We start from the raw sequence: 16,926 nt of genomic DNA, 5'->3' as shown, positions 1-16,926 counted from the left end.
AAACTGCAACCGAGGTACGTGCCCTTAGCGGGAACCGAACCGGGTCTCTCCAGACCGCAGGCCGACGCTCCAACCGCTGAGCCAAACCGGCCAGGGCGCTACAGCGGGTTTTAAGACATCCCCACCCTCGGAGAGCCGGGGTTCCCCACGGTCCGGGTTTCTCAGGCTCAAGGTCGCTTTCAAAGCGCGGCTGGTTGTGTGGGCCGGACTGTTCCCATGACAACCGCCACAGAGTCTCTCCGAGGGGGTTCCACCTCTTCCCGCTAAACCCCAAGTCCGCACAGGGGAAGCCCGCTGCACAGCCCGGCGGCGCCTTGCCCGGATGCACACTCCAGAAGGGCCCGGCACCGGGGCCGAGCCCCACCCCGCTTCCGGCCCTTCCGGCCGCCCTGCCCTTTCGCCCCGGAAGTGCATACAGGGAGAGGAAGCAGCTGGTGATGCTGGAACAAACATGGCTGCCCCGGCGCCCGTCGGCCCCTCGGGCTCCTGCTGTCGTCGGCTGGCCGCGGGCCTACGGTTGCTTCCGCTGCTGTGGCTACTGCAGCTGCTGGTGGAGCCCGGCCTGGGCCGCGTCCACCACCTGGCGCTCAAGGTACGGCCGGCTGGAGCGGGCGGGGCCGAGCGGGGGGCGGAGGCAGAGGCCGCTCCCCGGCGGGAGGCAGCTTTGGCCCAGGGGTCTTTGGGCAGTTGCCCCCACCCCGCCCCGGGACGCGGCCTCTCTGTGAGGGGCTGTTGCGACTGTGGGGATGGCGTCTGGAAGGGGCCGGAGAGCTAGCCGACGGAGAAGGGGCCGAACGCGGCGCAGTCGAAGCACTCGGGGGGCCGCGCTTGCAGCCCCTGCTGGCTTCCTGGGCTCCTCGCTGAAAGCAGCCTGTCGGCTTCCTCCAGCTTGCACCCGACCTCACCTGTCCGCAGTCCTCCGCTCCCCCATCCCCTGTGCCCGGCGGTCACCGACGCTCGGAGCGCAGCCTGTTTCCGGGTCTGGCTTAGGGCGCTCTCCGGACTGATCGCAGTGGGAAGCTGCGAGCGGGATTTCAAGTGTCGCTTGAAATACGTGACGGACAATTGAAAACCAGCATTAAAAATATGTTTCTAGCCCAGGATGCGTGGCTCAGTGATGACAGCGTCGTCCCGTGCACCGAAGGGTCGCGGGTTCGATTCTCGGTCATGGGCACGTACCTGGGTTGCAGGTTTGACCCCGGCCCTGGTTGTGGTGCGTGCGGGAAGCAACCAATTGATGTCTCTTTCTCACATAAGATGCCCTCCCACCCCCATCCACGCTCTAAAAAACAATGGAAAAAATATCCTCGGGTGAGGATTAACAAAATACATATATATATATATATATATATATATATATATATATATATGTGTGTGTGTGTGGTGTGTGTGTGTATGTTTCTAATGAGAGAGCCTGTGTTTTTATCTCTTGCTCCTGTCACTGTCTAGGGAAGAGATTTATGATAGTCCTAGAATGATCCCTTGGACTTTACTTTATAGCTCTCAACTAAAAGTCATCTGAGGCTAAAACATGACTCCAGGCTGGAAATTGTTACGATCCAAAGCCTTGTACATGATTTTCATTATACACAGTTTGCTAAAAAATTGTGGGATTGTAGAAAGTTTGTCTTATTAAAACACATTACTCTCCCTGATGGTTTGTTCAGTGGTTAGAGCTTATGCCTGAGGACCAAAGAGTCTTGAGTTCGACGCAGGTCAAGGGCATGTTCCTCAGTTGCAGTTGGGTCCTAGCCCTGGTCACGGTCCTGCAAGAGGCAACCTGTCAATGTGTCTCTCATGTTGATGTTTCTTTCTCCCTCCTACTGTATCTGAAGATAGGTGAGAATTTAAAAAAAACAATACGGCCCTGGGCCGGTTTGGCTCAGCGGTTAGAGCATCGGCCTGCGGTCCTGAGAGACCCGGGTTCAGTTCCCGCGAGGGGCGCGTACCTTGGTTGCAGTTTGTCCCCGGTCCTGGTCGGTTGTGCGGGTGGCAGCCACTTGATGTGTTCCTTTCACGTCGATGTTTCTCTCTCTCTCTGTTCCTCTCCCTCCCTCCCACTCTACCTGAACACAAAAAATGGAAAAATGTCCTTGAATGAGGATAAAAAAAATAAAAAAAAATACAGCTCTGGCTGGATTTGCTCAGTGGTTAGAGCATTGGCCCGCAGACCAGTGAGTCTTGGGTTCGATTCCAGTCAAGGTCCCGGACCTCGGTTGTGGTTTGTCCCCTGCCCTGGTCGGGGTCATGCAGAAGGCAGCCATGCAGGAGGCAACCGGTCCATGTGTCCCTCTCATGTCATGTTTCTCTCCTTCTCTTTCCCTCCCTCCCACTCTATCTGAAGATAAATAGAAAAATATCCTTGGGTGAGGATGAAAAAAAAAGAAAAACAAAAATAATACATTACTCTAACAAACCATGAGGCATTATATTTTGTAAACTTAGAGTTTAAGGAATACAGAATCTGCTAAAAAGCTTGGCCAGACCCATATACCATACTTTGGGTTTGTAAATAAAAATTATCTAGATTAAAATGGTTCTTAACCACAGGGAGCTAGGTGAGTCTTGACTCCTTTTGAGAGTCTACCGTAGAACCTCTCCCCAGAAAAGTGCAGGTCATCGCTTAGACAAAACTTTCTTGGAATTTCTAGGGCTTTATGGTCCTACAGAATCTTATCTATAGGGTCTGTCCCTCAAACTTATGACTCCACGTTCAGAACTCCTGATCTTTAAAATTCATTAATTTTATAGTTTAGGATCCTGAGTCTCAGATTAATAATAAAACTGAGTTCATATAGTTTATAAATTAGAGACAAAGCTAATAGTGGAATACACTGGATCATGACTCTTGTTCCCAATTCAGTACTCTCTGTACATTTCTAGAATTAAAATATCAGGTAAATATTAGGTAAATACTGACAATATTGGCATGGATTGAACAAGTGTACTAACCTTAGTGATAGAAGCAAACTGAAGGGTGCAATTCTGGTGATTAACTTCTCCCTGTTGTGCTAAGTTACTTAATGTTTTTAGTCTTTGTAACATGTTTCTTTTTTTTCTTTTTCTTTTCTTTTTTTTTTTTTTTTTTTTTTTTTTATATTTTGTTCAGATAGAGTGGGAGGGAGAGGGAGAGAGAGAGAGGGAAACATCGACGTGAAAGGGACACATGGAGTGGCTGCCACCCACACGACCCAACCAGGGCCGGGGACAAACTCCAACCAAGGTACATGCCCTTAGCGGGAACCGAACCCGTGTCTCTCCAGACCGCAGGCCAATGCTCTAACCGCTGAGCCAAACCGGCCAGGGCGTAACATGTTTCTTAAGTACTGTGGTGCCCATTCTATAATCAGAACTGTAATAGTCTCTTTTCTCTTAAAGTAAATTATAATTTCTTGCTCAAACAAATGGAAAACACCTGAATAGAGCCTATCTGAGCATCAACATTAGTTTGTCGTGTTTAGCTCCAAACTGAAAGAAATAGATCAGATTATAGACCCAGACTGGCAAGAATAACACTGAGTACCAGAAATATGCATTGATTATTTAGAAAACTTTTTATCATAGAGCATTTCAAACATATACCAAATTAGACAGAGTAGTATAATGAACTCTGATGTCGCTGTCACCAGCCTCAATAACTGTTCATCAGTTATTCTGCCCCATCTCCACACGCATCACTTTTCTGTTCACATTCTTTTTATTTTATTTTAATGAGAAACACGTCCCTTCATTTATTTTCTTTAGATTTAATTTATATTTTTATTTTTCTAATTTTTTATCCTCACCCAAGGACACTTTTGCATTCATCTTTATTTATTTATTTATTTTAATTTTATTTTTGTTACAGATGTTTCTCCTTTTTTACCCCATTGACACCCTCCTCCCCATCCTCCCCGCCCCGTCCCTGGTTTTTTGTCCATGTCCATTGGTTATGCATACATGCATATAAGTTCTGTGGTTTATCTCTTCTCACCCCCACCATCCCCTCTTCTGAGGGTTGTCAGTCTGTACCTTACTTCCATGTTTCTGGGTCTACCCTGTTCCTCAGACTGTTATATTCATTATATTCCATATGTAAGTGAGATCATGTGGTATTTGTCTTTTTCTGCTTGGCTTGTTTCACTTAGGATAATACTTTCCAGGTCCCTCCATGTTGTCTCAAAGGATAAGAGATCTTTCTTACAGCTGCATAGTACTCCATTGTGTATATGTACCACTGCTTTTTTATCCATTCCTCTACTGATGGACACTTGGGCTGTTTCCAGATCTTAGCTATTGTAAATAGTGCTGCTGTGAACATGGGGGTACATATATTCTTTCTGATTGGTGTTTCAGGCTTCTTAGGGTATATTCCTAGAAATGGGATCACTGGGTTAAATGGAAGTTCAATTTTTAATTTTTTGAGGTAACACCATATTGTTTTCCATAGTGGCTGCACCAATCTGCATTCCCACCAGCAGTGCACTAGAGTCCCCCTTTCTCAACACTTGTTTGATGATTTGTTGATGGCGGCCATTCTGACAGGTGTGAGGTGATACCTCATTGTTGTTTTAGCACTCATCTTTAGATAGAGCGAGAGGGAGAGAAGGAGGAAGAGAAAGAGAAATATAGATGTGAGAGAGACACACCGACTGGCTGCCACCCACACGACCCCAACCGGGGCCAGGGACAACTGCAACTGAGGTATATGCCCTTAATGGGAACTGAACCCGGGACTCTCTGGATCTTGGGTTGATGCTCTAACCGCTGAGCAAAACCGGCCAGGACTATCTTTTTTTTTTTATCCTCACCCAAGGACATTTTTTCATTTTTTGTTCAGAGTGGGAGGGAGGGGGAGGGGGGAAAACATCCATGTGAAAGGGACACATCGAGTGGCTGCCTTCCGAATGACCCCACCAGGGCTGGGAACAAACTGCAACCAAGGTATGTGCCCTGAGTGGGAACTCAACCTGGGTCTATCTGGACTGCAAGCCGACGCTCTAACCACTGAGCAAAACTGGCCAGGACAGGGCTATCTTTATTTTTGAAAGTATTACAGATGTCCCTCCTTTTTCACCTCATTGACTCCCTCCTCCCCTCTCCCAGTACCCCCACCTTCACCATACTGCTGTCTGTGTCCATTGGTTATGCACATACGCATATAAGTTGTTTGGTTTATCTCTTCCCACCCCTCCACCCTGGTTCCCTCTGAGGTTTGTCAGTCTGTTCCCTACTTCCATGTCTCTAGATCTGTTTTGTTCGTCAGCTTATTTTGTTCATTAGATTCCACAGATAAGTGAGATCATGTGGTACTTGTCTGTCTCTGACTGACTTATTTTCCTTAGCATAATACTCTCCAGGTTTCTCTATGTCATCTCAAAGGGTAAGAGATCTTTCTTTCTTACAGCTGCATAGTATTCCATTCAGTAAATGTACCACAGCATTTTAATCTACTCATCTAGTGATAGATACTGGACTGTTTCCAGATCTTAGCTATTGTAAATAGCACTGCTATGGACATAGGGGTGCATATATTCTTTCTGATTGGTGTTTCATGCTTCTTATGATATAGTCCTAGAAGTGGGATCGCTGGGTCAAATGGGAGTTTCATTTTTAATTTTTTGAGGAAACACCATATTGTTATCCATAGTGGCTGCACCAGTCTGCATTCCCACCGCAGTGTGCTCGAGTCCCCTTTTCTCCACACCCTCGTCTGCACTTGTTTTCATTTCTTTTCTTATTCCATCATTCTGGTTTTCTCAATCTTCTCAAATTCCTTCTCTCTCTTTTTGTTTGTTAATTCTCACCAGAGGATACTCTTTTCCATTGATTTCTAGAGAAAGAGGGAGGGAGAGAAACAGAAACATCTATTAGAGAGAGACGCATTGACTGGTTGCCTCCCACACAACCCCAACCAGGGCCGCGACTGAACAGCAACTGAGATAGGTGCACTTGACTGGAATTGAACTCGCAACTCTTGGGTCCCTGGGCCGACACCCCAACCACTGAGCCAAACCAGCCAGGGCTGTAATTGAGTCTCGATTGCAGTTGGCACATCATGGGAGGAATTTACTCAGGCTGATCAGGTGCAAGTACTGGTTGTGACCACTGACCACCTTAGAGGATCAGCTGTGCAGGGGCCACCACACAGAGCAAGACTTACTTCAGTAGGGCTCTGGTACCCACTGCGCGCACCCCTTGAGTGTGTCACTTGTGGAGGTGGTTGGGTGGTGGTGCTTCAGTGTGGTCTGAAGCTGTCCACTGGGTGTTTTCACTCTGGGGCCTTCCAGGAGGCACAGGCCAAGGTCAGCCACTGTCTGTGTTCTGTCCCTGGGCCACCAGGCATAAGCTACAAAGCTGTCTGCAGATGGCTTCTTGTGCTGAGCTTAAAGGTACCCAGGCAAGGCCAAGCTGTGGACCAAGGCCAGGTAGTGCCAGGCCTCGGGTCACTTATTTAACCTGTTAATTGGGGAATTCCCTTTTTACTGTATGCAACGTTTGACGTATTTATACATCCCGCCCAGTTAACAGGCTAGAGATAGAGGCTTGCTGAGGCCAGATGTTGCTTATTTGAGAGATTTTAGGAAAATCTGAAGAATGAGCCCAGACAGGTCATTCCTACTATAAAGCCATTGGAAACAGCTTGAGTGGGCCCAAGAGTTGGGTGGGGCATGGCCTCAAGGAATCACCAGGCTGGGAAAACAATGAGAGCCAGATTGCTGGAGACCCAGATATGGCGTCTGTCTGCCAGCCCCATGGGGGTAGGAACAACGGCCTTCACCAGCACGTCTGTCTGGGAGAAAGCTGCCTCTTCAGCACCTCCCGCCCCAGCCCCCTTATGCCAAACAACTCAGTTCTTCCCTGAATGTCCCTGGTGCCTTTCAAGCTGCCTCCCCTGAGCTGGAGCCCAGAGGGAGCAAATCCAAGGAAGTCCAAGCGCGGGCCCTTTTAAGAGGAGCTGCTTGGGTTTTTACAGCCAGAAGTTATGGCGACTTCTCTTCCTGGCACTGGAACCCTGAACTGGGGGGCCTGGTGTGGGACAGGGACCCCTTGCTCCTCAGGGAGGATCTTCACAGCTGAGGCATCCTTCCTGAATTTTATCTACCACACCTGGGTGTGGGACCAGCTTGCAGGTTCCCTCCGCCCCTCCGCCCCGCCTCCCGCCGCCCCTCCACCCCTCCTACCAGTCTTGATGTGGCTTCTTTAATCTCGTAGGACTTCCATTCAGCTCGATTTCAGGTGGTTCTGAATGATGATTGTTCTGTAGTTTAGTTGTAATTTTTTTTCTTTTTAATTCTCACCCAAGGATATTTTTTCCATTTATCTTCAAATAGAGTGGGAGGGTGAGAGAGGGAGAGAGACGTTGACGTGAGAGAGACACATCGACCACACGACCCCAAGCAGGGCTGGGGATGAACCGCAACCGAAGTACATTCCCTTGACCGGAATCGAACCCACAACTCATTGGTTCTCGGGCCAACACTCTAACTGCTGAGCCAAACCAGCCAGGGCTAGTTGTAATTTTGATGTGGTTGTGACAGGAGGCGAGTATCAGGTTTACCTACACTGCCATCTTAACCAGAAGTCCTGTTCCTTACCTTTCTAAAATAAGTTTATTGAAGTATAATTTGCATACCATAAAATTTGCATTTTTTTTTTTAATCCTCACCTGAGGACATTTTTCCATTTTTTGTTCAGATAGAGTGGGAGGGAGAGAGAGGAAGAAAGAGAGAGAGAGAGAGAGAGAAACATCTGTGTGAAAGGGACACATCGAGTGGCTGCCACCCGCACGACCAACCAGGGCCGGGGACAAACTGCAACCGAGGCACGTGCCCTTTGCAGGAACCAAACCCGGGTCTCTCTGGACCGCAGGCCGACGCTCTAATCGCTGACCCAAACTGGCCAGGGCAAAATTTGCATATTTTAAGTGTGCAATTCAGTGTTTGTTAGTAAATTAACTGAGTTGTACAACTATCACCACATTCCAGCCATAGAACCTTTCCATAATCCCCAAAAGAGATCCCTTGTGCTGGTTTACAATTAATTCCCACCCCCGGCCTTAGGCAACCATTAATCTACTTCCTTTCTTTATAGAGTGGCCTTTTCTGGATACTTCACATAATCAGAATCACAAACTATGTGGCCTTTTGTGTCAGGCTTCTTTTACATATGTATTTGAGGTTCATCCATGTTGTATCATGTATTTGTAATTCATTCCTTTTAATGACTGAATACTATTCCATTGTATGGATATACCACAATTTGCTTAGCCATTCACCAGTTGATGGACATTTGGATTTCCATTTTTGGTCATAGTGAATGATATTGCTGCAAACATTCACTGTAAGTCTTTGTGGCGACACATGTTTTTATTTTTGGGGGTGATTCCTAGAAGTGGTGTAGAATTACTGAGTTATATGGTGGATTTATATTTAACTTTCTTTTTTGAGGTATAACTGACATACAATATTATATTAGTTTCAGATGTACAGCATAGTGATTTGACATTTCTATACATTACAAAATGGTAGTCACAATAAGTCGTTACCCTCTGTCACCTTACAAAGTTAATATTCCCTGTGCTGAACATTACATCTCTGTGATTTATTTATTTTATAAATGGAAGTTTGCACTTAATCCCCTTCATTCATTCCATCATCCCCACCCCATCTCCACTCCCTGCCCCAGGGTACTACCAGTTTATCTATGAGTCTGGGCTCTTGTTTATTTGTTTTGTTTTTATGTACATTTAACTTTTTTTTTCTTTTATCCTCACCTGAGGATATTTTTCCATTTTTGTTCAGACAGAGAGGGAGGGAGGGAGAGAGAGAAACATTGATGTGAGAGGGACACATTAAGTGGTTGCCTCCTGCATAGCCCTGACCTGGGCTGGGGACCTAACCGTAATCAAGGTACATGTCCTTGTTCAGAATTGAACTCGAGACCCTTTGATCCAAAGGCCAATGCTCTAATCACTGAGCCAAAGTGGCCAGGGCAAGATTTGCATTTTAGATAGATAGATTTCTTTGGGAGCTTGGTCAGGGGGCAAAACTGGAAGCAGGCATCAGCCAGATTATAGACACACATTCTAGTTGTGAGATTAGAGCCTAAAGGTGGGTAGTGGGAAGGAGGGAGAAGAGAGTACAGATCCCTCAGTTATTTAGAGGGTAAATGAAAGACAAATGTAGGGGTGAGGGAGGAGGTGACATCTAGGTTGCTGGCAGAGGTTATGAAGGTAGATATTGCTGTCACTACCTGATAGACCATAGAAGACAGAAATAGAAGAAAGATGAGATTATACTGTTAATGTGACTAAATGTTTGGGAAGGGAACAAAAGCAAGCTGCACATTTATCCTCAGATTGTAAACACATGTCCCCACCCTCCCACTCACATTTGTAGTGGAAGGATTAAGCTGGGAGATATGATTAGCTAACTGGCATATTTTGCAGGATGTGAAGGGCAGTTCCTGGGTAATGATCCATTAGCACATCTGAATTACTTTTTTTCATACTAAATCAGCTGAGTGAGGCATTGTAGTTGGATTTGAGTTTGTGCTGTTCTTTAGTTCTTGGTGTCGCCAAAAGGCAGCAGTGTGGGCCTAGCTAATATGAACATATAGATTGAACTGGATCTTCTTTGTTCTACCTTTTCCTACCTACACTCATACACTGAAGTGCCATAGTCCATAGTACCTTGAAGGCTATTTTAACACTAGTACCTGGTCATTGGAACAAAAAAGACTCCTCACCTCAGAGTACACTTTAAATGATCTCTTATACAGACAGTTCAGGCTTCCATCTCTTGTAAGTCCAAATACCTATTAAATGTTGGGTCTTGGGCATATATATCTATAAGCACATAACACACTTCTTTTTTAGTGACTACTGTGTGGTGGCATATACGCCAAGTTGCTTTCTTCTGAGAATACTATCAAATAGTCAATTTCCAGGGTTGCTGAAAAGCAGCCCTGGAAAATTTCAATGGGTTGTATCTTTTCTTTCACTTTTATTGCCTTCCCCTCCCTCTTCTATTGCTGCTTTTGTTACAGATTTTTGCTTTTTTTTTTCTCCCCAGTACACAATAGAAACATTTGGGTTATTCTTTTTTTCTTAATCCTCACCCAAGGATATTTTTCCATTGATTTTTATTTTTTTTAGTTAGAGCGGGAGGAAGGGAGTGAGGGAGAGAGGGAAACATCGATGTGAGAGAGACACATTGATTGGTTGCCTCCCACATGATCCCGACCAGGGCTGGGGATTGAACCAGAGACTCTTTGGTCCATGGGCCAACGCTCTAACCGCTGAGCTAAACGGGCCAGGGCATTATTCTATTTTTAAGTAATATAAAAAAAACATTGGGGTCAAGAAATACTGTGTGGACTACACAATAGGTTTTTTTTCCCTTCATCTATTTAGTTGAAGAATGATAACATAAATATGTATGGACCAGGTAATTAAGCACTAGAACACTTCAATGTAAATGATTAAGAAGATGGATTATGTACTGGATTGACTAGTGTCTCTCCAAAATCACCGTTCACCCAGAACCTCAGAAGGTGGCCTTATTTGGGAACATGATCTTGCAGATATAAGTAGTTAAGGTTGGATCATACTGGATTAGTGTGGGCCCTAATTCCAATATGACCAGTGTCCTTATAAGAAGAGGAGACACACAAATAGGGAAGGAGGAAGTCATGTGAAGACAGAAGCAGGGGTTGGGGTGCTGTAGCTATGAACCAAGAACACCAGAGATTGCCAGCAACCACCAAAAGCTCAAAAGAAGCAAGGAAGAATTTTGTCTCTAGTACTTTGTTTTTGAGTAGTAACTTTTATTTTATTTTATTTTATTTTATTTTTATCCTCACCCGAGGACACTTTTTCATTCTTTGTTCAGATAGAGCAGGAGGGAGAGAGAGAGAGAAACATCGATGTGAAAGGGACACATCGAGTGGCTGCCACCCGCACGACCAACCAGGGCCGGGGACAAACTGCAACTGAGGAACATGCCCTTAGCGGGAACCGAACCCGGGTCTCTCCGGACCGCAGGCCGACGCTCTAACCGCTGAGCCAAACCTGCCAGGGCTTGAGTAGTAACTTTTAGAGAACATCTTAAGCAATGTAGTGACATTTGTAAGTAGATACCAGATCCCTCTTTGTGGAAATACTCAAGAAGCACTGCCATTCACTTGGGAACTACCTGATCACACTGGCCTTAGGTGTAGTGCCTGTAGCCCCACTACACAGACTGCATGGTGAATTTCATGCCCCCTACCCCCCAGAAAAGTATCTGGAAAGTTTTGGGAAATTAAATGTTCCCTGCTGTGCCTCATCTCAAGCCCACTGGGTATTAGCTGGTCCATCCTGGTAAACCTTAAACCCCACCTTGGTGTGCCTCCAAAACTGATCAGTATGTAAAATTATTGTTTTCTACAGGTGTGGTGGGGTGGAGGTCTTCTGAGCTTGCCATGTCTGTCCAGAATATGGACCGGGGTAATGTAGAAAAGGGTACAGTGTGCTATTGTGGCAGTGTGAGGTCAAGCCCAGCACCTTGGCCTTGTGAGCATGGAGGAGCTTGGTCAGGGCAGCTGGCAGCTCACCCAAGGTAACTCAGAGTGAAGATAGGAAGGGAGCTGGGAGATGCTGTTGACACACACAGTGTTGTTTTCAATCTTGTGTTCCTCTAAGTATGCCATCAAAATTCTAGTATATGAGACTACTCTGTATACAGAAAGGTTGACAACTCGTCGGTCCAGTGACAACTGTTGTGGGATCACAGGAAAATGAGGTGTCCTATGGAATCTAAATTTTAAATGTTAAATATTTGATGTTTTTTATTCATTGGCTCCTTATAGCAGCCCGTTGAGATAAATGCTATTATCCCTGGTTTATAAATCTGGAAAACAGAACTTGGGTTACATAAGAGGAAGAGGCCGACGTTGAACCTGAGATTCGTGCTGTTCCATTCAACCTCTTGTACTGGCTGAGCAGCCCTCAGTGCCTGTCCAAAAGGGTAGGCCTGATTGCCAGGCCCCAGACGACTGTGTTTTACGTTTTATTTCAAGCTTTTTGTAGTTTTTCCTCTATCCTCATATGCTTAAGCTGTCTTTTTTTTTTTTTTTAATTAATTCTCACCTAAGGATATTTTTTCCATTGATTTCTTAGAGTAGAAGGGAGGGAGAGAGAGAAAGAAACATCAAATCAAGTGAGAGACATAGATTGGTTGCCTCCCATACAACCTTGACCAGGGCCAGGGATTGAACCTGTAACCCAGGTATGTGCCCTTGACCAGTAATCGAACCCAGGACCCTTTGGTCACAGGCTAACACTCTAACGACTGAGCCAAACTGGCCAGGGCTAAGCTGTCATATTTTTGTTGTCTGCGTGAATTTGACCTTATTCGTTTTGTGAATTGCTCTCTATATACAGTGATCCAAGAAACTACATATTAAGCTTCCTCAGCTAGTGTCTCCTACCATTAATTCTAGGCACTCAATAAATGGTAGATGGTATAATTATTGTTGTTTTTCTGTGTTAGTGAGAAACTGATCATGGATGCCCAAAGGTACTTTTGCTTACTTACTGGATCTGGTGTTTTGATCAGAGGTCACACCCTCAGAGGCGGTCAGAAGCCGCGTAGTACTCTGTGCGTGAGCTGGCTGAGTGAGACAGCGGAACGAAGGACCAGCTCCTTTGCAGGTGGCCGTGTGTCTGCTCCGGCGGTTGTGGCTGGAGTGGAATGTGGCCTGGACAGGCTGCAGCTTGTGTGTCTGAGGTGTTTTTTTTTTTTTTTTTTTTTTAAGGAGCTAGAAATTTAGGCTATTTTTGTGAAGTTAGCTGGCAGTGAATTCAAATTAAATAACAAAACCAAAACAGGCCCATTCATGAACCAATACAGTCTGTGGACTGCCAGTTGGGTGAGCTTTAAAATAAAGAACTGGCCAGGCGTACAACCTTCAGCTAATTCAGTTAAGAGTGACCGTATTTAGCCCTGACCTGGTAGCTCAGTTGGTTAGACCGTTGTCTCTATAGGCCAAGGTTGTGGGCTTGATCCCTGGTCAAGGCACATGCAAGAATCAACTGATGACTGCATAAATAAGTAGAACAACAAATTAATATTTCTCTTTCCTCCCTTCCCCTCTCTAAAAATAAGTAACAAGTTTAAAAAGTAACCATATTTTTTCCTGAAGTTCAGTTTATGAGAAATACTAGATCATTCCACTTGCTTCATGTTTTAAAGCAATTTAATGTGAAATTGTTGAGGAAGTTAAAGCAAACGAGTTTATGTTCTTCTATTTAGTAAAAACAGCAGAATTTTCTGTGTAAAACAACTGTTTTGAAACTAAGGAGAAAATGTACCAAAATAGTAGTTGTCTTTAGGGATTTTTTTCTTTCATCCCAGATCAGACCTCTCTTCTGAGCTCTGGACAATTGTATCCAACGACATACCCTTCGTTTCCACTTAGGTGTCTCATAAGCACCTCTCTGTGATAGAAACCAACACATCCTTCCACTCCCTTCACCCTCAACCTATACACTCCTTTTCCAGACTGTCTTAGTGACTGGGACCAACAGCTACTCTTTTTCCCCAGCCAGAAATCTTTTATTTTTGTTTTTTATGTTATTGATATTTCAGAGAGGGAGAGGAAGGGGGGAGAGAGAGAGAGAAAGACATCAGTGTGAGAAAAAAACAGCAATCGGCTGCCTCTTGCATGCCCCCCACTGGGGATTGAGCCCACAACTTTGGCATGTGCCGTGGACCAGGAATCGAACTGGGACCTCTCAGTCCATGGGACGATGCTCATTCCACTGAGCCACATCGGCTGGGCATCAAGCCAGAAATCTTTTATTCTACTTCTCATAGATGGGTGTTCTAAGTAGCTCCCCCTGCCCATCCACTGCTCTCTCTCACCACCACTGTGAACTCATTGGTCCAGGCCATCCTTATTCCTGGTGGACCAGTGCAGTTTCCTCATACTTGTGACCTAGCATTACTCCAGTTCACATTTTGCTTTGTAGCTGGAGTGATCTGCCTAGGAGCCCAAACCAGTCACGTCACTCCCCTTTAAACCCACCAGGGGCATCCTTTCACCCTTAGGAAGGAGCTCCCAGTTCTTTTTTTTTTTTAATCCTCATCCGAGGACATTTTTCCATTTTTTTGTACAGACAGAGTGGGAGGGAGAGAGAGGGAAACATCGATGTGAAAGGGACACATCGAGTGGCTGCCACCCGCACGACCAACCAGGGCCGGGGACAAACTGCAACCGAGGTACATGCCCTTAGCGGGAACCGAACCCGGGCCTCTCCGGACCGCAGGTGGACGCTCTAACCGCTGAGCCAAACCGGCCAGGGCAGGAGCTCCCAGTTCTTAATGAGGCTGCCTGTCAATCTGTGAGCAGTCTTCTCTCTATAGTCTATTGCCCTACTTTACTTTTTAATTTTTTTTTCTTTGTTGATTTTTAGAGAGAGAGGAAGGGAGAGGGAGAGAGAAATAGAAACATCGATGAGCGAGAACATCAATTGGCTACCTCCAGCATGCCCCCCACGGGGGACTGTGCCTACAACCTGGGCTGTGCCCTGACTGGGAATTGAACTGGCGACCTCTTGGTGCATGGGTTGATGCTCAATCACTGAGCCACACTGGCTGGGCTATTGCCCTTCTTTTCTTTAGTTTTTTAGTTCATCAGTGTATAGCTTGGTGAATTTTTTACATACCATGTAACTAGCACCTAGGTCAAGAAATGGGACATTACTAACACCCCAAACCCCTCCACCCCTGGTACTCCTTCTAGTCACAAGAGGTCTTGAAATAGCCAACACAGATATAAACGAGGAGGAGAGAGAGAGGTCTTGTCTTACTCGGTTTCATATCATGAAGCCATGTAATACTGTAGTGGGAATTAAGCTGACTGATGGGACAGAATAGGAAGCACACATAGAGACTTTTATGTTAATGAGAACATGATATGCAGTAGAGGTGGCATCACAGAGCAGTGGGAGTTAGGACAGATTGCTCAGAAGGGAGTGGCGGGAGAGAGTTTCACTGAACAGAGACAGAAGAGTATGGGCCTCAGCCGTGCACATATCAGGAGGAAGGGCGTTCCAGCCGTGGCACTGGGGGGTGCCACCCTAAAGTGGAACCATGCGTGCTCTGTGGGTGAGGACTGCAAGAGGCCACTGTGGTTGGACCTCGACTGATCTGACTTAGATTCTTACAGTGTGAATGTGCTAAGGAAGAAGGAAAGAAGCCTACACATGGGGAAGGGCGTATATATGAAGGGCATTAAAGCTATGTAGAAAAGTCTGGAAGGCCGTACCAAGGAGTAGTAGTGGTTCACTCTGAGGAATCCTGCTGTGGGGACGGGGAGCAGGGACTCTCAAGTCTGCCATACTCCTGACACAGAAAGGCTTTCAAGTCACCAAAAGCAAATTACCTGTCATACTAAATACTGTTTCACTCCTAATGCTTTATGAAAGGTGATACAGGTCTGCTAGGACAGCCAGGAAAAAGTACAAGCTTTTACACCCAACCATATAAATGTGTACCTCGGGATAGCGCTATATTTTATGTTCCTGTAACCTTGACTTCTCATGGATGAATAATCTCCTTTAATTAACTTGATAAGCAGTTTATTGTTACTAGGGATGTAGCATGTTATGGTTATGTGTTTTTTTTGTTTTTTATCCTCACCCGAGGACATTTTTCCATTTTTTGTTCAGATAGAGCGGGAGGGAGAGAGAGGAAGAGAGAGAGAGAGAAACATCGATGTGAAGGGACACATCGAGTGGCTGCCACCCGCACGACCAACCAGGGCCGGGGACAAACTGCAACCGAGGTACGTGCCCTTAGCGGGAACCGAACCCGGGTCTCTCTGTACCGCAGGCCGACGCTCCAACCGCTGAGCCAAACCGGCCAGGGCTGGTTATGTGTTTTTAAAGCCCTTATCAGATATACACCGAAATATTAATAGATAAAATCATAGAATATCTGGGATTTTCTTCTAAAGACTTGAGATGGGGGTAGAGGGACAAAATTGACCACGAGCTGATGGTTTGAAATTTTCTATAATAAAAATTTTAAAATAGACTGGCCGGTGTGACTCAGTGGCTGAGCGTCGACCCACGCACCAAGAGGTTACCGGCTCAATTCCTGGTCAGGGCACATGCCCAGGTTGTGGGCCAAACCCCAGTGGGGGGCATGCAGGAGGCGAACAGTCAGTGTTCTCTGTCATCGATGTTTCTCTCTCTCTCTTTCCTCCCTCTAAAATCATTTAAAAACGCTGGCCAGCCCTGGCCGGTTTGGCTCAGCAGTTAGAGCGTCAGCCTGTGGTCCAGAGAGACCCAGCTTCGGTTCCCGCTAAGGGCACGTACCTCAGTTGCAGTTTGTCCCCCGCCCTGGTTGGATTGTGCGGGAGGCAGCCACTCGATGTGTCCCTTTCACGTAGATGTTTCTTTCTCTTTCTCTCTCTCTCTCTTTCCTTCCCACTCTATCTGAACAAAAAATGGAAAAATGTCCTCGGGTGAGGATAAAAACAAAACAAAACCCTGGCCAGTTTGGCTCAGTGGTAGAGCATCAGTCCATGGACCAATAAGTCTCAGGTTTGATTCGGGTCAAGGGCATGTACCTCAGTTGCAGTTGATCCCCAGCCTTGGTCAGGGTCATGTGGGAGGCAACCAGTTGGTCTTTCTCTCTCCCTCTCTCTCCCTCCCACTCTATCTGAAGATAAATAGAAAAATATCCTCAGGCCCTGGCCAGTTTGGCTCAGCGGTTAGAGCATCAGCCTGTGGTCCGGAGAGACCCCGGTTCAGTTCCTGCTAAGGGCATGTACCTCGGTTGCAGTTTGTCCCCGGCCCTGGTTGGTTGTGCGGGTGGCGACCACTCGATGTGTCCCTTTCACATCGATGTTTCTCTCTCTCTCTCTTCCTCTCTCTCCCTCCCACTCTACCTA

At 46.1% G+C, this 16,926-nt stretch overlaps 1 protein-coding gene across 1 annotated transcript in view; it reads left to right on the top strand.

Moving 5' to 3' along the window:
- The first annotated feature begins 446 nt into the window (after positions 1-446).
- The window catches only part of GPR107 (G protein-coupled receptor 107), a 67,137-nt gene continuing 50,657 nt past the window's right edge, over positions 447-16,926 (top strand). Inside the window, exon 1 of the mRNA XM_036260710.1 lies at positions 447-592. Within this exon, the coding sequence (XP_036116603.1) occupies positions 452-592 (141 nt within the window). The 5' untranslated portion in view covers positions 447-451. The remainder of the gene's footprint in view (positions 593-16,926) is intronic.

Source organism: Molossus molossus, unplaced genomic scaffold (assembly GCF_014108415.1).
Source record: "Molossus molossus isolate mMolMol1 unplaced genomic scaffold, mMolMol1.p scaffold_m16_p_14, whole genome shotgun sequence".
Lineage (NCBI taxonomy): Eukaryota > Metazoa > Chordata > Mammalia > Chiroptera > Molossidae > Molossus > Molossus molossus.
This window is presented reverse-complemented; position numbering and strand designations above follow the sequence as displayed.